The sequence below is a fragment of the Halichoeres trimaculatus genome, unplaced genomic scaffold, assembly GCF_033239565.1.
Source record: "Halichoeres trimaculatus isolate MK-OKI-2021-1 unplaced genomic scaffold, fHalTri1.1 fHalTri1_scaffold_10, whole genome shotgun sequence".
Classification (NCBI taxonomy): Eukaryota; Metazoa; Chordata; class Actinopteri; order Labriformes; family Labridae; genus Halichoeres; species Halichoeres trimaculatus.
The window spans coordinates 20,073,593-20,094,454 of NW_027437187.1; the positions used below are offsets into that span (position 1 = coordinate 20,073,593).

A 20,862-nucleotide genomic window follows, 5' to 3' on the forward strand; every position below is an offset into this window, starting at 1 on the left:
TTTCTAATAACACACACACACACACACACACACACACACACACACACACACACACACACACACACACACATGCTTTATTGTGATGTTGAGCAGGGTCAACTTTGCACCTGTTGAACATCACCCAGCTTTCAAAGTCAATTCCAGCATTTGCACATGCTAACTTTAGAATTACTGTATATTACTGATGCTAAAACACAAAGACATAGACTGTTATTTCGACGTGGGTCTTAAAGTTTCCAGTAGTTCAGTGGTCTGTACTTGGAAACGCTTCAGCACCTAGCACCAATTTCTTTAAAGACAACTGTTTTTAGTTTCACTGCAGGTGGCCTTTTAACAATGTGTGTGTGTGTGTGTGTGTGTGTGTGTGTGTGTGTGTGTGTGTGTGTGTGTGTGTGTGTGTGTGTGTGTGTGTGTGTGTGTGTGTGAGAGAGAGAGAGAAAGAGCGAAAGTATGTTATTGTGTGTGGGGAAAAGTGTTCACGTGGAAAATGCACTAGAGCATACAAACTTAGACACACAGGAAGAGCCCGTTTCCAGATTTGGCATGTTTTGTGGTGCACATTACCAGGCAGTCACGTGTCATTTGCATGTGTGCAAATTAAAGCCCACCAAATGAGTCCAGAAATGACTCATACTTCCTGGTCGAAATTCACAACAGTAGCTTGGCCAGAGGAGGTGAGTGTGTTTGTGTGTGTATTTGTATGTGTTGGCAGTAAGAGCCCAAGGTGCCCAGCCAGGAGAGTGATCAGAATACCAGTCAGGCTTATTGACAGGATTTCCCTCCTGTGTGAGGACACATACAGTGTAAGCTATTACTGAACGGCTGATAATCAGGTAGTTTATTATATGAGCTCTGGAGATCCTTTTCTGCATTAAAATCAGAAAACTACCCGTCCAAATGTAACAAGACGAAAACAAAGAAGAAAAAGCCGGACACCTTTTGTTTTTCTTTTCTTTAGCACACGATTAGTCTGGGATACACAGTATGAAATAAGTAAATAAGCGGATTCAAAATGATTTTTTTCTTAAGGCAATTCAGTATTTTTCTAAAATTGTTTCTAGCCTGATAACAAAGTAAAAGTAACATCATTACCCCAGTTGCTTAAAAAAATGTATACTATTACATAACTTTTGACATGTCACATGTCCTGAGCTTTGACACTGTGGAGAAAGAGACCGGATGAATGAAAAAGAAAAACTGTATTGTAACAGAGTGAGACAAAGGCAAGGTGAGCAGCAGGGAGGTGATAAAGAATGTACTTACCAAACACTCCATCTGAGTGTTTGTGGAGGAGCCTCTTATCATCACCACTGTGCTCACTTTTTGTCACTTCCTGGCCTTCCTGCTCCCCTGGTGGAAGATTTGTCAACTCAGACACTGTTGTTGATTGACCAGAAATATTACTTTGTAGCTGTGTCAGTAATGGTGAAGAAGGCTGTGATGTTTTTTTCTGTCGGTCGGTTCAAGCTGCTTTAGTCTGGATAGATGCTAGAAGCAATTTATCCCTAAAATGGGTTGGTAGTGGGAAGTTTGTACTGTTGGTCCAAAACTGTAATCATTGTCTAGGAAAAATGTAAAAGAGTCAGCTCATCACTATTTAACTGTGTTCAACAGGTCCATGTGAAGATGAGTAAGCAGCACTTGGTTGTCTCAAGTGTTCAAAGGGTTTTCTGTTTGGCTTGTAACATAGATTAATACAAAAGTGTTAGTTTCTCCTAAATGTTTGACATTTATCAATTAGACCGATATAGAAACTAGCATAGTATTATGAACAACCTATTCATTACCTCTCCTTCTTTATTACCTCTTCACTTTCTCCCTAATCGACCTCCTGTGCTCTGTTTGATGAAAGCAAACCACAGAGAGAGCAGAACGGACATTCCTGGAGTCCAAGCCTGACTTCCTGTGAGGCATTTCATCTTCTCGCAGTAATTTAGTCTCAGTTAGACACCAGAGCAGGCACATGACCAACCAGTATAATGTGTCTGTGAACTGTCTCTTAATAGTGTTGTATGTTTTTTACATTGCATCTAACGCCCCTCTCTGTCCATCTGTGTGTTTTCATCTCAGGCTGACTGTTTCCAAACCCTGTAAATACCAAAAGTTTTCATTCACCACCATCATGCCTACGCCATCTGACCTCTCCATCGTCTCTGACAACCACCTCACCCATGGAGACGGACATATCATCTGGAGGGCTCTGCTGCACAAAGAGCCCCAGTCAAAGATGTCTGAACCATTACTTGATGAAAGCGGTGCTGTACTCCAAGAAGCAGCAGTCAGTCGACGTGGATCACGGGGTCGGCGTCATGCAAACAGTGGTGGCACAAGGAGCCACAGCCACTTGATGAGGGTTGGGTGTGTCCTGGGCACCTGCCAGGTTCAAAACCTCAGCCATCGTCTATACCAGCTGATTGGACAGAGGGGGAGAGAAGACTCCTCCCCCATAAACCCTCGGAGTCCACACAGTTATGGCTAAGGCTGTAGTTTATAGCCAGCAAAATGCTTTAAATGACAAACATTTACTAGTTGCATTAGCAACAAAAAGGAGACAAAGGCCATGCTGACACACACTGGGACATCTCTAAAAACAGCCTTTTCCAATCTGCCCCAGGAGGTGGCGATAATATGTAATCAGCCTGTCATGTCAGTGGGCAGTAAACAGCATTCTCTTAACCAGGTACTCAGACATTATCCAAAGTCCAAAACATCCTTGTCAGGTTGACTGGTCACTCTAAAATGCCTGTAGATGTAGGGGTGGTTGTTTGTTTTTTATTTTGGCCTTGTGATAGGCTGGAGACCTCACCCACTGACAGCTGGGATAGGCCCCTGCCCCCGTACCCTGAATGGGAAAAGCTGTTTAGATAATGGATGGATGGATTCTTTGAGCTGTGTACGGAGTAGCAATTATTGCAGTTGGATGTAAGAGCAGCTGGATTGCTTTCAGACGCAACTCTTTTTTTCTGAGTGAATGAAGTGCTACAGGAAAAATGTGGGTTGATGGCAGGCAGACCTTCAGCTTCTGCATCTGGTATTTTTGGATTTAAACCAGACCACTGTCAGAACATGTTTTCTGACTAAACATAAGTGTAAGAAGCTTTGTGATGATAATTACTCATCACTCACAGAGTAGCCAGAAAGACCCCCAACATGCCTCAACAGTCTCTCTCTCTCTGTCTAACGTTGGCATTTTCTGGAGAGTAAAGTGTCATAGCTTTAGCTACAAGAGTCAACACAATAAAAATATTTGTTGTATACCCAAGAGTGTCTGGATCATTTTATCTATAAGTCTGAGATCAGGAGTTCTCTTAAAGACCACACCAACAAGAAGCTGTGTATGTGAACCACAGCCATCAGACTGACCCTCCTGACCAACGTCCACTGTCGTCATCATTCGTGACCCTGCTGATCTTAACTAACCGGAGCTCAGAGCTAATCCACTGTGTCCATCAAAAGTACCATCATCTCCCCCTGTGGGCAAGTAGCTTTACGTCTATGGGAACAGAAACTAAGAATAACCTCCAACCAAACCCAGTTAACCCTTCACCCAAAACCCTAGAGTGTGCCCAGTTAGTCAAAATAACCTATCCCTAACCCTAATCCTTCGACTGTCTGGTTGCTTCTTAACAGATATCTTGGCTCAGAACAGGTAACCCAGAAAGCAATTAAATACACCATGGATCACTTCACCTACAAACTGTACTTCTGTGATTGCTGTAATGCATATTTAATGTCTGTGTTAGCCCTATTTTGTTAAATTGTTCATGAGGACTCATGATATTTTGTCTTTTAACTATTCAAATTTAGCATTACAGTAAATGTTGACTACTAAAGAGTTATTTGAAGCTTTTTTTCCCCTACTTTTCTCTCTGCACTCAATCTTTGAGGTAAAAAAAATCAGAGAGAACTATTGAGCACTTTATTTTCTTTTCCTATATTTTAACTTGAATTTGATGCTGTATTTAAATTAAAATCATTAACACCGTGAAACTGTGAATATACTTTTGGTTAAATCTTCATTTCTTTGTACAAGTGTCCTTTCAAATCAAATCAAATCAAATCAAGTTTATTTATAAAGCACTTTTCATACATTAAAAGAAATGCAGCACAAAGTGCTATACATGTTAAAAACAGTCCCCGCCCCCCCATTCAAACTCCACCCCAAAGCACCACCCACCCACCCACCCACCCACACACACACATATACACACACACACACACATTCACACACACACATACACACACACACACACACACACACACACATACATATGCACACACAATACATGATTTTAAATGTGTAGATAAAAAATCGTGTGGCTGAGTACAGAGGAGCCAGGTCAGGAAACGCCAGGAGGCCGACTGCACTGGGCGGCGTCCACAGTCTAAAGCCAGGACGCCTCCACCCGGGCATGCCTCGCTACAGGACCAGCAAGGGGCCCACTGCAGCAAAACGCTGCTGCAGACCCCCACCTGGCCAAGACGACGCCCGCCACAGACAGAGACATCCCAGCCAGAGCCAACAGCGGCCCCCAGTGCAGGCAGCCCCCTGCTGAGGACAAAAAGCTTTAACAAAAGTGTGTCGCTTTAACCAAATATTTTGTATTTACAGTAACAGTGTTGTGTAATAAAATGCCAGACAAACATTCTGTGTATTTAATCTTGCTCACACACACACACACACACACACACACACACACACACACACACACACACACACACACACTAACACACACACACACACACACACACACACACACACACACACACACACACACACACACACACACACACACACACACACACACACACACACACACACACACATTGTTAAAAGGCCACCTGCAGTGAAACTAAACAGTTGACTCTTGGTGCTAGGTGCTGAAGCGTTTCTGAGTACAAACCACTGAACTACTGGAAACTCCTAAGTCATATGTCTAAATCAAATGTCTTTGTGTTTAAACATCAGTAATGTACAGTAATTCTAATGTTAGCATGTAAAAGTGATAACTAACTATGGCCACAGAATTTGTCAAATTCACCGTAACAAAAACTCTGCAGTACCTTGAAAGTGACAATATACAAGTGTGTGAGCGGGTGGCTGTTTGTGTGAACCACTGCAAAGGAAGACATGCTTATGTCTCTTAACTGGTGTAAAAGCACAAAGCCTCACCAAAACAGTGCAAAGCATTTTTATTTCTTATATTTAGTGTTTTTAGGTGTTATTCTTATGGTCACACAAAAAGACATAACAAAGGCACAAAGCAGCAGAGGTTGAGATATAGCTGGTCTTTAAAAAAAAGCTGTATCCATGTTATCAAAGTATATTTTTCATAATTTGGCCACTTGTTTTCAGAGTATCAGTCTTGATTAGCACAAATATACCAGAGGTATCTTTCTTTATTGTTCCACACAAACTCTTTCTATTTATCTCTCTGTGCAACTATCACTCAACAGCTCTGGGTCAAGCGCTAACCTAAGTTAGCGTGTTGTATGTTGCTTTAAAAAAAAAAAGCATCTAAATGAAACCATAGAAATGTGGAAGTTAGTACTGTACGAGGCATCTAAGTCAGACAACAAGCTATCAGTATTGGACTAGCTCACCACCACCCCTGGATAGCCCAAAAAACAAAAGTTCTTATTAAATTGTGTGCATGGAGGAGCTTAGATTTTACTGTTTTTGGCAAGTTACTTAACCCTACTACCAACATCAGGAAATGCCATGAAGCACACATTTGTTTCAGATATTTGTTTCTGTGTGTGAAGGCACAAAAGCTTTAAACAAAATACTAAATCTTTTAAAATCTAAAATAAATCCATCAACTATTTAATCAGATTTGTATATAGAGCGCATTTTCTCACTGTGTTCAAGCAGATATTTTCAAGGATATCTAATTTTTGCATTTGGTCCTGAATGTATGAGAGGTGTACCATGATCATGATTACCTGCTGTAGGAGATGCCTGTAGCATTTGGTACATATATCTGAAAGGAATTAATGAAGTAAGAGCATTGGGTCATCGACATCAAGCTTGTTTGAACTCTTGTCAACTTTGGATCAACAAACAGAGTAGATTTTCTTCCAATCATTTGCTGTGTGTGATCTTTTTCAATAGTCAACTAGAACATTTGATTTTGAAGAGTTGAAATGGCTTGCATAATCAATTCTGTGCCAAGCAATTAGACACAAAGATTTAAAAATTGGGGGTTATTTATGTGCATTTGTGTGTGTGAGAGACAGAGTTTTGTTTCATGTGTAGATATTCTTAAATAGGTCGGTTTCACCTTAAATTAATATTAACCTTATTTTCTTTTAATGTTAGTTATGTATATTTTTAAGAAAACATTTTTAAGAAAAGAAAATAACAATATTTAAAATAAACAAGTAGATGTGAAGTGAAGAAGTACTGTGTCATCCTGCATCAGCTCAAATTTGTAACCTGCTGATCACTGGGAAAACTTTGTGATGTACGCACATACACAAGAGCACGTACACAAGGCCAAGGTTCAACACAGGGCACCCCATTAGTAGACGTTTAGTTAAAGTGTGACCAGAGACTGGGGCAGACTTTTTGTAGGTGTATTACAGTTTAAGCGGGCAGGGTCTGTACGGTGCAGTTTGTGTGTATATATATTAGGAGCTCTGAGACTGGGCAGTCAGCTGCACGAAACCATCACCGACTTAATCTGCCAACCATGAGGGTCATCAACATGGTACCTGCAAATCTGAGACATAATTGATCCTATGCTAACGTTCCTCTCCTTAAGACACTTTTGGGATTACAAAAGTAGTATGTTTTCTATCTTTGGAAAATATATTCTGTCTCTTATTTCTGATTCAGGGTCCAGATCCTTCCTTGGCATATCGGCCAAATTTAGAGAAGAATGAAACCAAAGGAAAGGAAGAATACAGAAACTTTGAGGTAAGCTTTTAAAGTTGTTTTTTTAATCACCTAAGAAAAGTGATGATGTTTATAATTTAGCAGGGGTACTGTTTACTACTTTAAAAAATGCATTTGAAAAATTATCAAGTAATTTTAAAGGTTGCAGTTATTGTAGTTGTTATTTGCCAAAGGATTGGTGTGATAATTTTTCATCTCTGTGCACCAACTTTTTGTGACTTTTTCTTGTTTTTGAAAGTTACCTACACAGCTAAACATGTAGTTTGGGCTGGTACAGAAACTTTTTAAATTTCTTTAAATATAATAATTATTCCAATGCTTCAATGTATTGTATGTGTGCCTGTATGTGTGTTACAGAGTGGGAGTCTCATTGATCGCGTGTTCAACACATACAAGCTGATGCACACCAACCAGACGCTGGATTTTGTGAAAAAAAAGGTGAGAATATCAACAAAGTATCAAGTGTCAACTGCCTTGTTGTCATGTTTTAAAGATGAGGCGACTGTTTTATGTAACTTGGTTTGTTTGTGACACAGTGATCCTGCCAGACTGAGTAAACAATCGTCCCCCAGCCCTCAGGAGCTATGTCAGAACTCAGCGTTGTTTGATTAAACCTGTTTTCTGAGGTTACACAAATACACGCTGTTATTTCAACGACCTGGCCCTGGTTTCCTCTTAGTGAGCTGTTTTAACAGTGTTTTGGGATGAGGTTAGGCTTTCTTTACAGATGCACAAAAACATCAATACTGACCTGATCAAATTGTCCCTGAAAATTCAACTGAAGAAAATATTTTGTTAAGTATTAAGAGGCTGTGACTCTTACCTTCTTGCAGCACTCTGAATGGTCATGCTGCAACCACTCCCAGATGGGGATGATGGACGCCATCATGTCTCTAGACCAGTTAGTGGATGAGTCTGACCCTGATGTGGACTTCCCCAACTCTTTCCACGCTTTTCAGACAGCTGAAGGAATCCGCCAAGCACACCCTGACAAAGGTAGAGAGATTGAAACACACACACACACACACACACACACACAAAATGTAAAATACTTACACGTATGATGATTACGTTTTCACTTTCCATCTCCAGACTGGTTCCAGTTGGTAGGTTTGATCCACGATGTTGGGAAGATCATGGCTCTCTGGGATGAACCTCAGGTAGGCAAACACTATCGCTGTATCACAACGTCACCATTAAATCTACTTGTAGAGCTAAATTATCTAACAGCAGCCTGTGTGTGCGCTCTTCAGTGGGCTGTAGTGGGAGACACCTTTCCTGTGGGCTGCAAGTTTCAAAACTCCATTGTGTTCAGAGACACTACCTTTCTGGATAACCCTGATGAAAATAATCCCAAATACAAGTCAGTATATCCTGATAATTTTTTAAAGCTTATGTTAAAGCTATTAATTTAAAGCTCAAAAGTCTCTTCTGTCTTATTTGCCTCATTGTTTTTTCCTCATTTAAGCACTGAATATGGGATCTATAAGCCAAACTGTGGGCTCAAAGATATCCTCATGTCCTGGGGCCACGATGGTAAGACACGTTCAAGCACACACAGACTCTGCTGTTACACACCACACGCAAACATCCAATGCAAAATTTAATGAATGATTGTATGTTTGTTGTGTGGTCAGATTTATGAGGAGATGCATGATAATATTTCAATGGTCATGAATTAAATTATTAATCAACCTTACTGTTTGACCTGTGTCTGCTTTCAGAGTATCTTTACCAGGTTCTGAAGTTCAACAACTGCACCATTCCTGAGGAGGTGAGTAAAGTCAAGTATGAGTAGAAGTTAATTTAACAGTTTTCACATAAACAAAAGTACACTTGTTAAAAGCACGTTGAAATTGTTTGACGGGCCTAAAAACAAAGGAGGGGACCAATTCTTTCTGCCTTTCTCCTGCCAGGGGTTGTACATGATTCGCTTTCACTCATTTTACCCCTGGCACTCCCATGGAGACTATATGCATCTGAGTGATGAAAAAGACGTGCGCATGATGCCCTGGGTGCAAGAGTTCAAGTGAGTACCTTCCTCTTACATGTAAATCCTCCTGTTGGCTGCCTCTGGCCTGACCCTGCATCTTCCACCTTCTCCGCAGCAAATTTGACCTTTACACAAAGACAACTGACATGCCAGACATCGACAAGCTGAAGCCTTACTACCAGTCTCTGATCGACAAGTACTGTCCTGGAATACTGAAGTGGTGAAAAAGACAACAGAGATTAATGTAAACAGCTGAGTCTATCTATTGAGTTTGATCAGTTTCATGATTTCCTGACAATAATTTGTGTTTTCTTAGCAAATACTGACATCAGGCTTTTCCAGCTACCTTTCAAAACACATTCCTAAAATAACAAATTTAATTTCACATATAAGATAAGAGGATCATATATTTTATTGTTTTTTTAATGTCATAAAAACTCTTTAAAAAGTATCACATCAACGTGTGATGTTTCATTTCAAATACTGACACACACAAAAGACACTTGAGTGGAAATAAAAAAAGAAGTGCAGAGTTGTTTCAGATCTGTACATACAGCAAGAGACCACAGAAAGAAGAATAAAATGAAGTCACACACATGTGCATAAACATGTAAAAAGATATAAGAGTGACAACACACACCATGAATAGAAGAGGAGTAAGACACACATCTACCACTGATGTGTCAAAGAGAGCCCAGCATACTTCTCAAATTTTATATTTTTCTCCATTTTAACAGTTTTACAACTAAAGCTTTTATTAAAGTATTTAACCTGAGTCAGAACCAACCAGAGAAGTTTGAAATGTCTTTTAACACCTGGGCACATGATTTGGTGTTACTTGATTTTGATACATCCAGTAAATAATAAGTGAATAGCAGAAGTTGGAGGAAGACAGCCCATCAACGTTCTTCCACAATTGGCTGATCAGGAAATACAAACGTACACAGATAAAACTTCTTTGGTCGTTCCGAGGACATTTCATGAAGGCAGCTGGTGAGAGTAGTCTGCTACGGGATTACCTGCATCCTGCAAAATATTTTTATATGTCATCTTCTTCTTCCTCTTCCTCCTCCTCTTTTTCATCAACCTCTTCACCAGCAGAGTCTCTCTCCTCCACCTCAACCTCATCTTCACTGTCCTCTCCATCTTCCTCCTCCTCCTCCTCTTCCTCTGCTACCTTCTGTTCGTCTGACACCCCATCAGGCATTTTTTCACTGTGATCGCCCACAGCTGCAGCGTCCTCAGGAAGAAAAGGTGTGCTTTCTGTATGTTTCTCCTTGTTTTGTAATCCTCTAAGCAGACAGATAATAGCCCCACAGCCAAGCAGGGTCCAGATTAGTGTGTGAGCAGGAACACCTCTGACCTGGGAGCGTACCCACCTCACTGCCTTGGCAACAGCGGTGTTAGACATTCGTGAAGGTGATTTGTCCTGGACATAATCAAATGATTAATATTAATCAATATCAGACTTTTGCTGCCTGAAATATTTATGGTTAAGAGTGTAACATCAGTTTCAGGATAAATTCACCTTTAGTCCATGCTGGTTGAGCATGTTCTCCAAAAAGCTGTTGCCCAGGTGCACTGTGGGGTAAAACTCCTCCTCATAGACCCTCCTCCACCAACGCTGTGGGAAAGACCTGCAAAAAAATACCAGCCGCAGATTAATCTGACATCAAGTCTGAGCGTTTCTAGTTCGGATAGTTTAAGGTGGTAGAACTGACACCCTGAGCACCAGTTTTATTTCCTATTTTATAACTCCAACAAATATAGTAAAACATCAATTTCAGTTCAATCTGAATACTTTCAGAAATTATTTTGAATCTGATTAGTTTTAAATACAAAGTCTAAGAGATATTTTTCAATAAATTTTCAAACCGAGAGCACTGACCCGTCAGCCTTCGTTTCAGTGAACCAGTATCTGTAGCGGTGGGCTCTGAGGTAGGCAGGAGGCTCCTGGTGGAACGGATACTGAGATATATCGCTCTGGATCAGCTCTATCACTGCAGAACACAAAACAAAGCTGTCAAAGAACTGTCTCCTCTTTGAAAAATTAAAAAAATAAAATGTTTAATTTCTCTTTTCTAAGTTCATGATGTGGGTTTGAGATAGTGTACACTGGGCTTTCTAAGCTAAGAGCTCAATTTTTAACAAAAAAAACATTAAAGCACGGTATGGTGTACATCTATGTCTGTAACTGTTGTTTCCTGATAATAACACTAGGGGGCAGCACAGAAAAACTTTCAAGTGTTAGAAGAACAGGTAGTTATGCTGCTGATCCAGACCAAACACTGACCCTCATTCATCACTCTGACATGACTTTGCTCAGATTTGGATGTAGAAACAAGCATACCAAAAGGTTTACATGTGACCTATTAAACATGTATACCTAGGCCAATCACAGCGTATGCCTGTTCAAGTATTACATCCATACTGATAGATATGGTGGCTGAACAAAAACAGTGGGCCAAACATCTAGGCTTCATTCGTGCCCCATAAAACAAAAACTAAATGGATCATGAAATGGGGGCTACATAAACCTTGTTGCTGATTGGGTAAAATCTCTGACACACCAATCACAAGAGAGAAGTCCTAAATAAATGGCCGTACACCATTTCAGGGAAGCATGTTGTTGAACAGCACACACCACTTCTTGTGGAAAAAGCTCCCCTGGACTGGTGTAATTGTGTGATGCAAGAAGAGCAGCGTACCTGGAAGTGTGACTCGATAATAAGCTTTGTGGAGGTGGTTTTCTGCCCTATATGGTTTGGCATCAAATACTACGTTGAACACTCTTTTCAGTTTCCTCTGAATGATTCTGGTGTACTCACCGTCTCTTTTGCCTTGAAGCAGTCTGTACATGAGGCTGGTGAACCATGGAGCATGTGTATGGCTTCCGAGGGCAGCAAACCACATTTGCCAGTCCAGTCTGGGCTGATGAGGGGTCACCACAGGAGGAGGAGCACTCAGGTTGCCTGGCTTGTACATGAACTCAATTTCCTTGGAGGACAAAAAGATTCACACCAATAAGAAGGACATAATACAGAAATCAACATGCAAAGTTGCTCTGCAGTCTCACAGATATAAGTATCTTAAAGTTTTAAGGTATTATTCAACAGTGAAAACCTGTGCAAACAAAGAGCATCACAAACATGAAGACAGAGAATAAGCAGAGCCATCCTGTCATCACATACTGTTATTTAAAGGCTAATTCAGAGTGGATGAACAATTAAAAATGTTGTTTTCTTTTACCGTCCATGTGATTCCATCATTACTTCCTTCAATAATGACCTCTGGCCGCCCACCGACCCCAGTCATCCTCCTGAACAGACCGTACGAGTTGACCAGCTGATAACGATCCACCAGGTCATAGGCCTGACGTACTCCTGGCCACAGCCTGGCATTTGAGTCATACTCTATATATGTGAAAGGAACCTGGATCATGTAAAAATGATGTATGAGAAGAAATATTTTGGTGAAATGATTACTGAAGACATTAACAGAAAAAAATGACCAGTGACGGCCTGAAATAAAGATTTTAACCAGTAATGCAAGTGAAAGCAACCAAGCTGGAGATACACGTGACATGGCAGCTGATGAAAGCTAAAGTCAAAGCAAAGGATGTTTACTTCCTAAGATAAAATTAGACTGTTAGTGTTCATCTTAAAGTACCCACCAGGCTAACGGTGAACATTGCAGCTGTGGCAGCAGCAAACAAAGTCCACTGAACAGTTCCGCAAAACCTCTTTAGGAAACCAGAGACACACGCACACCTAGAAAAACAGTACATTTTAATATTTGAGGTTTTCTGTTTATGGTTGCAAAATTCCACGAATTTTCAACGTCAGTAGCTTTGCACAGGCACTTATGGGAATAAACTGGGAAATCATAAAGAGGAACTTAAATATGTTACATTGTAGCGCAATTTTGGCTAAAACAGACAGTTTTTCATGTGAGTTGACTTGAACATCTAAGCCATTCCTTGATCACACAGCAGCACTTTGCTGACTGCAGAGCTGCACTGTGCATGATGCCCACAGCACAAGGTAATTAAAGGCTCCACCCAAGGACTACATAAAGTCAAGTAAGTTTTGACATAACAATTCAAAACATTGTAAAAGTTCCCGACCTTAACTTCCACTGGAAGGTTTCAGGAAATTTGGGGAATATTTACTGGGAATCTTATGCCCATTTGCAACCCTGCTTGTGCTGCACAATAACACTGAAATCTGGAAAAATAATGAAAGAATATTTCAGCTTCTAAGCTCATAAGAGGATTCCTACCTAAACATGGCAGTGATCATCTCCCAAGTGAGGGAGAGGACGCCGATCCAGATGCAGGGGATGGTGACAGTTTTCAGAAAATGGTTGAACTGGTGATATGTGAAAGCTGTAAGGACATGTAATCTAATGTTAACATAAAAGCTGAAAAGTGTGGTAGTTTCTCTTTTTTCCTGTATAATTACAAACTCAAACACCTGTCCTGGAGGTGATGATGTTCTTCTTTGTACCCAGCTGAAGGTCAAAGCAAAGAATTGATCCAAAGATGAGGAGAGACCAGACTGCCAGCTCCAGCAGGTAACACAGCCATGACAACAGCCTGGAGTCTGACAGAATAAACAGAGAGAGAGAATGACACACGGTGCACAAATACTGTTCTCCCCAATCATATTGTGACAGCTGTGCTAACAGTTTGACCAGTAAATAAAAACACAAATGTTCACGAATCGGCGTCATCATCCGTGCAGAGTCTGGACGGATGTGTATTACTTTGTAGTCATAATGGAAACAACGGCAAGGTGCAATCATACTTTATCGAAACTTCAGAGATATCACTTTTATTTTACAAAAGGGTGCAATGGAAATACAGCTAGTAACACATATCATACCGCTGTCACTGCTCTTGTTTTTCTTCCGCAGCCAGAACTTCACATGCTGATCATCCAGTAGTGACAGGCACAGGGCCAAAGTCAGCAGGTTAAAAAAGTTGTAGTTGCCGGTCAAAATGATGAGTACTTGAAGTAGCACCTACGAGACAAAGAAACGGAAATATCAGGAATAATGACAACTTCACATTAAGGCTGAACGATTTTGGAAAATAATCTAATTGCGATTTTTTTAGACCAATATTGCGATTGCGATTTAGCATGCAATTTTTTGGGGGGGACATTTATCTTCTACATTGTTCACTTAACACAAGATTTAAGTCATTTTGTAATATGACCAACGAACAAAAGATACTGTTAGCATTTAAACAAGTATTTTTTGCATTTCTTAATTGAAAAAGAAAAAGGAACACTGTGAAATTTTACTGAACTCCAGTTGTCAGTAAGAGTAACAAACCATACAGAAAAAAGTGACCAAGGGGTATGGCTCTACGATCTACTGGATGGATCTCTTTAGCCCACGGGGGGGGGGGGGGGGGGGGGGGGGGGGGGTTGCCAGAAAAAAAACAGCATTTTGACTTTTGCTGGTTTTAAGGGAGAACAATTACAAGTTACTTTATTTCCTACAGGTTTGTGTACATGAAACTTTTTTTTTCTAATTGCAGCCTTTGCAATTTGAAAATTGCATTCTGTTATATTGCGATGTCGGTTTAAAACCGATTAATTGTTCAGCCCTACTTCTAATGCTGAAGGCTGAGGATGAACCAAATGACATGTCAGGAACAATGCTATTTCAGCAAGTAACTGATTCCAGCTCTTTTTTTTTCCAAATCAATATTCAATACAAAACTACAAAAAAGTAGAGAGGATTGTTTAAGTCACACACGTCTTCTCTACACTACCTTTCAGTGGTCACAAGTCTAACCACACAACCAACTTCACCTGAAGAAATAATAACTGCATAATTTTGAAGTTAGACACACAGAAAACAATAATATAAATTCCTAAACAAAAAAACATAACCCAGGTACTAAACAGAAATGATGAATTGATCAAAACTGGATGAACTGTAGAAATCAGGAGCAAACATTTCAATTTCTACCAACCTGAAGGTAAAAGGCACCGAGTCGGAGTCGGCGCAGAGGACTGAAGAAAAAGAAAGGGACGGCGATCTCGATTATGAAAGTTCCCATCACACTCAACTTCTGCCACCACACTGGTAACTGATGAGCAAACCAGGCCGCGGGTGTGGGGATACACTGGGTTTCATAGTGATATGTCAGAGCTGGTCAACACACAGAAAACATCACATGAAATACATCAGATCCTGTTCATTCACGATAGTAATCAAACACAAAATATGGAAAGGCTGAATCTTTTCATACTTGCATGAAAATATCCATTTATATACCTGTCAGGCCCCACCACGTGGGACATCGTGACGTGAGCTTCACCACACCAGATGCAAACATGAGCCTAAAGAGCAGCCAGCGGACCAACCAGAAGGTCACACGGTCATGTTCTCTAACCCCTCGTGACCCTCTGATTATTGTAAGAGGAGCAACAAGAATACAGAGGAAACCTGTCTCCAGTAGCAAGTTGTCCCTGAACACAGAGCAGAACAGACAACAACAGAACAGATGTTAAGAGTTGGAGGAAATGAAACCAAAGTTGTAGTTTGGTGTTTACAGTGTTGTTGCACAGCAGCAGAAACAAACATCACAGCAATGTCAAAAACAGTGGGCTGACAATGACATAAACCTATCCTCTAACAAGCTGCTGTTATGAGCACTGCTGTGTTAATTACAGAAAACAAATCCACAAAATACTCACCACTGGAAGTACAGAAACACCTGCCCCACCTGAAACAAAATAAGAAGTGAGACAAGGAACAAAATGACAAAAACCTGTAAAAAAACAAAACAAAAAAAACAACATAAACAGACTATACTTACTTGATACATTGAAAGGTACAAGACCCAGAGGAAGAAAAACACAATACTGTCTCTGAAAGCCTCAACAAGAGTGGCTATGAGGCTCAGAGCAGCGCCTGTGAGACACAGAAGCTCCATAGCGGTATGTGTGTCCAGGCCAAGCTGAGGTCCAAGCCACAGCAGGGTGGGAGAGGACAGCAGCTGTTCCAACAGAGGTTTACCACTGTATCGAAGCTGCCAGCGAGCAGGCAATACCCCATCATTACCATAGAGACCTGCAAGGAAATAAAACATGGAGAGGAGTCAGAAGAGATTTACACCTTTCTAACTATTCATAATCCCTTATATGATGATTTAAAGCCATTGTGGTGAGCATTGGTCTCACTGTGCAGCTTCATATAGTAAAAGATGCCTCACATGGAGAGGACATACAAGTTTAGTTTAATGTGAACAAGTCTCAGTGTTTCTGCAGTTATGCTATCAATGGTTTCTACTAACTCAGCATTCTCTGAAAAATTACGTCTTAATTTCCATCAACAAGTCCCAAGTCTCTAAAGTTTGTAGGCCACTTAAAATAATAGAATTTACAAGAGAACAGAAGCTAAACTATGTTTGAGGCGTTTGAGTGTGAACAAATACATATTAAAAATGCTACAGTATTCCTTACACGGTTTGCTTTAACTCATGGGCGTGGACGACGCCTCCTGAAATCCTAAGACATGGGTAATGTAGTGCAAACCACGGGCATCATGTGTGCGCAATGACCACCGCTTGAGTCTCTCTACGCAGCTGCTAGCTTGATAAATTAGGAGTAGCCTTTCCATTTAAAGCACAGAACCTTCCAGACTGTTCTTTTCCATGTTTGACAGCAAGAAGCACAGAAAGTGCGCCAAGCATTCAGCTAACAGGCTAACACGTTCAAGCAGAAGTATGTGTGTAGAGCTAGTTTCAGAACAGTCAGCACAGAGTGGAGCCTCACCTGGTATCTGCACATAGAGGGAAACAAAAGCTGTCAGATAAATGAGCGCCATGCACCACAGGAACATGCGCCGTGGCAGGATGATTTCCCCCATGTTTGAGCTTTGAGCTCAGCTGCTGGGCGCTAAGACTGTACAACACCGCTGAGTGGCCGCCGCCTGTTCCTGTGGGAGTCAGAACGGGAAGCAGGGAGCGGATTTAACGTAGCCGGGGGGACACGTAATGACGAGCGTTTTATGGCTTCGCGGCCACTAGATGTCGCTGGAGGTTTTTAGAGGCGGTTTGTGGAAGCCCGTTTCTGCCATCAAAGTAAACGGGTCATTCTTTAAATGTGGTACCTTTTGCGTCCCCAGCCTAAATCCTGCCGTATTTTCTGAAAATAATAGAATTTAAAAAAAAAAAAACTTTTTATTTTAGTGAAATTTCACTAATTATCTGTTAAAAACACAAGGATATAACTCATAAAACTTAAAAAAAAAAATTTGAAAAACCATTTAAAAAATGAAAATTGTGCTATTTTGCCTTGTCTCCTGTGCCCTTTCCACTGTTTCGTTCAAGAAAATTATGTTGTTGTTGTTGTTGTTGTTGTTTTGTCCAAAATATTTCTGGATATTTTTATTCAGCTATAAGGTGTTCTTTATATATTTGATAATTTCATCAGCAAAAAAATATATATTTTTGTCTAAAATTGCAGTTTAATATTTGTCCCTGGATTTTGTGTCCACCGTGTTATCCTAAGTTACTGTACCTCTAAGAAGGCTCCACCCACATCAGCATGATGCAGTCTTTTGATGTGATGTCATTCCAGAGGAGGGGAATTCAACAGTGATAAGATTACTCACTTTTCTTGTGTTAATTTGATTATAGTTACTTTTTATGATAAAGATCTAATGTGGTCAATCATAAAATGTCCACCGTGTTATCCCAGTTTTATGAAGAAAATTATCAAATATCATAATTTTAAAAGGTTCCTGGGTAAAAATGTTGATTTCTTGTCAGCTATCCAAAATCCTGTTAGCATAAATGCTAATGAAGCTAGGCTAAAAGCTATTTTTGTTGTAAAATGTCCACCGTGTTATTGTCCACCGTGTTATTGTCCACCGTGTTATTCTTATATGGATAACACGGTGGACACAACACAATGGACACATTCATTGTTACATATATTTTTAAAACTTTAAAAAATATATTAAATTCAGCAGATTGAAATTGACCTTTATGCTTTTCATAAGGCTTAGAGTCATATTTTTAAGAAGAAACATCAAAATAAAATTAAAAAAAAGTTTGTTTGTTTTTACCATTTCTATGACCCAAAAGGCACCGCATTTAAAGAATGACCCAAACGTGTACATCATTGCCATAATATGTTCAAAATTAATTGTTTATGTCGCCTCATTAGAAGTAATTTTAATATGTGGAATGCAATTCCAAAATTATCCATTCAACAAATTAGGAGGAACCGATTTTTTCTTTGGTGTAATTTTAAAATTGACAAAATACCAATTAAGTTATCAAACTTCCATAAACAGGCGTTGCTTTCCTGGGGGCTGATCCACAAACTCATTCACAACAAAAGTCTAAGAAATATCATACAAAACCTATCATAATGTATATCTGGGGGAAAAAAAAGACCCTGGAGAGATTTAAATTAAATATAAACAACTGTGAATTTTGCCAGACAGAGCCAGAAACCATCATCCACCTCTTTTATCAGTACAGTAAAAACTTCTGGACTCATATGCAAAACCTAATCCATAACAAAACAGGTCACAGGCTCGGCCTCCAGGAAAGCCACATCCTCTTTCACTTTGAAAACCCCTCCATACCTCACAACTTCTCCCTTTTGTTGGCCTACAGACTATCACCATGCTGGGCAAATTTCACATTCACAAAACAAAACGGGCTAAGAAAAAAAGAAATGGAAAATACTTTGAAAATGAACTCAAACAATACTTCAATACAGTAACATCATCAAACAAAGCCATAAAAATATCAGACTTGTTTATCAAAAAGTTCCCTGATTTAATTTAAAATGTACTTATACTATTTATTATTATTATTATTATTTAATTTCATCCTCTTCTGCTCACAATATGGATCAATATGGTTTGTTTCCCCATATATATGTTAAAAACTCTGCCTTTACATGACTCCTTGTGTTTACACTGTAATCTGAATAAACTGATGTTTGTATTTTGTGTTATTTCCTATGATCACTTTGACTAACCTTACTTACATTTGTAATGTACGCTTCTTTTCAGTTTGTTGCTCAAGTTGTTTGAAATCTGTTCTCATACAAGCCCAGTTGTGACTTTCGTCAACTAATCCAGTAGTCTTTGAGAAAATCATTTATTGTGTTGTGGTGTTTATGTTAAATTTTGGGCTTTGCCTCCCTCTCGTCGAGTTGCCTCTTTTTTCCCTCCCTAGTGTGTCATGTTTGTCTCAGTCTGACTCTGTGTTGCAGGGCATGGACTCTGGATTCCCTTCTCCTGCCTGCTCATCTGATCTACTGCACCGGATCTCTTTATCAAGCCCTGGAGTATATAACCCTGGCTCGGACATCCAGACTGCCGGATCATTCAGTCTCCTTTGGGACACCGACACCTAGGCACTTTTTTCTAAGACGGCTTTTGACATTTTGGATTTTGTTTTTTTTTTCCTTGGACATCTTTTTTTTCCTCCTTGCCTCTGATCCTCCACACCTGTTCAACTATAGTTCAAGCTTCAACCTGCCTGGCCTCAGTCTCCAGCAGCCTGTTTGGTTCATCCACCTTCAACTCTTCTGCCCTACCCATCCACCTCAGCCAGACCACTCTAGACAAGCCTCCAGCCTGCTTTCATCCACCAAAATAAATTGTTAAAACCATTTATTCTCCAGGTTGTCTGTCCTTATATTGAACTGTTGAAAACAGTTTTTCTTTCTTTTTGCAGCTTTAAACAGAACTGATTGTCTTTTTTTGGCTTTGATTAGCATTTTGAGACAAATATCTTACTCTGGCCTAATTCAGCATATATCAAAAGTTCTCCTGTTTCATTGACTCAGAGGCAAGAATTCCAGAGTAATTCATTTTTAATTCAGAAAAATATCAAAATAAAAAGAAACATGAAATAAATTTTTAAAAACTCTGAGCTACATTCGCTGTGGAGAGAATTAAACAAGTGAGACCACTGTGTAGAATGGCTAGGGAGGGCAGCCACAGTGAATCAGCAGGACATCTGGCACAGCTCTTCCTCCAAGGCACTGAAAAAAGGAAGTGTAGAAGGTTCCTCCACACCAAACCACAGGACATGGGCATCCAGACCAAAGTGGGTCCCAGTGGTTTCCCTTGCTCTCTTTTCCCCACAGCAAATGTAGCTGTGGCCTATAATAAATATCCTTGGTTATAAACAAGAAGTTGATTGACATCAGCGTGAATTCCCCCTGATAATAATAAACATATTTTGAGTCACAAAATGTAATACTAGATCAAAATTGAGGGAACCAAGTCATAACTATGAGTTACTATTTAATTATAGTGAGCAAGTGTCTCATTATACAGACTTCGAATTCCTTAATTATAACTTAGATTCTCATAAATATGAAACACCATTGTTGTTATTTTTGTTTTTGATTTGATTTTTTTTAACTGGTGGAAATGGTCTTCCCTAAAAGCTTGATTTAACATAAGAAGTTAACTTCAAAAAGAACCATATGATATGTCATTGAGTAACTGTTAACTCAATCACAAAGTTTGATAAATAATTGGAGAAAAGAAAAAAGTCAGACCCATTTCTGTCGCACTGGGATCAAAATTTACCTCTAAAGTAGTTGAATACAACAAAAACATCTTTAGTAGCAGATATTTACACTAAAATATGAATCCCATTGGATATCCATAACATGAACTCTTTTTCACTTTTAAACTTAAATCCATTCACTAAACCTCTGTGCATGTAGATTTAACCCACTGTAAATCTGTTAGGTTTGTTTGGTTAAATTTTTATTGTTCTTCATTTTAAACTCTGCCTTGTAAGGTGACCTCAGGTGTTTTGAAAGGCACTTGTTCAAGTTAAGAGTGCCATGATATAATTAAAGGTCTGGCCTAAAGTGCCATCAATTTTTACTTTTATGTGGTTAAGATTCAGTTTAGTTTCATCAAAGCAGGTATAAATAAATGTAGGCAACTTGGTTCA

At 39.7% G+C, this 20,862-nt stretch overlaps 2 protein-coding genes across 2 annotated transcripts; one reads left to right on the forward strand and one right to left on the reverse strand.

Moving 5' to 3' along the window:
• Nucleotides 1–6,695: 6,695 nt before the first annotated feature.
• Nucleotides 6,696–9,221, forward strand: miox (myo-inositol oxygenase). Its single transcript, XM_074678002.1, has 10 exons — nucleotides 6,696–6,713; nucleotides 6,842–6,922; nucleotides 7,259–7,339; nucleotides 7,735–7,897; nucleotides 7,994–8,061; nucleotides 8,155–8,264; nucleotides 8,370–8,437; nucleotides 8,626–8,675; nucleotides 8,818–8,930; nucleotides 9,010–9,221. Exons 1-10 carry the CDS (start codon nucleotides 6,696–6,698, stop codon nucleotides 9,116–9,118), a joined length of 861 nt encoding a protein of 286 aa, XP_074534103.1. The 3' UTR covers nucleotides 9,119–9,221.
• Nucleotides 9,222–9,304: 83 nt separating this feature from the next.
• Nucleotides 9,305–16,795, reverse strand: lmf2a (lipase maturation factor 2a). Its single transcript, XM_074678621.1, has 14 exons — nucleotides 16,691–16,795; nucleotides 15,733–15,986; nucleotides 15,611–15,639; nucleotides 15,189–15,382; nucleotides 14,884–15,062; nucleotides 13,781–13,919; nucleotides 13,370–13,498; nucleotides 13,176–13,281; nucleotides 12,568–12,664; nucleotides 12,144–12,326; nucleotides 11,723–11,891; nucleotides 10,783–10,894; nucleotides 10,423–10,531; nucleotides 9,305–10,323 (listed from the first exon to the last, which is right to left on the reverse strand). The coding sequence occupies exons 1-14, from the start codon at nucleotides 16,782–16,784 to the stop codon at nucleotides 9,934–9,936; spliced, it is 2,184 nt and encodes a 727-aa protein (XP_074534722.1). The 5' UTR covers nucleotides 16,785–16,795; the 3' UTR covers nucleotides 9,305–9,933.
• Nucleotides 16,796–20,862: the final 4,067 nt, after the last annotated feature.

Bases quoted from the DNA above. Each gene is read 5' to 3' on its own strand.
- miox (XM_074678002.1), top strand. The intron at 6,923-7,258 runs GTAAGCTTTTAA...TGTGTGTTACAG, and splicing joins AAGAATACAGAAACTTTGAG to AGTGGGAGTCTCATTGATCG. The intron at 7,898-7,993 runs GTAGAGAGATTG...TTCCATCTCCAG, and splicing joins CCAAGCACACCCTGACAAAG to ACTGGTTCCAGTTGGTAGGT.
- lmf2a (XM_074678621.1), bottom strand. From the start codon at position 16,784: ATGGGGGAAATCATCCTGCCACGGCGCATGTTCCTGTGGTGCATGGCG. The intron at 11,892-12,143 runs GTAAAAGAAAAC...TTGTCCTCCAAG, and splicing joins ATGATGGAATCACATGGACG to GAAATTGAGTTCATGTACAA. The intron at 10,895-11,722 runs GTGAGTACACCA...TGTGTTCTGCAG, and splicing joins GCTTCAAGGCAAAAGAGACG to TGATAGAGCTGATCCAGAGC.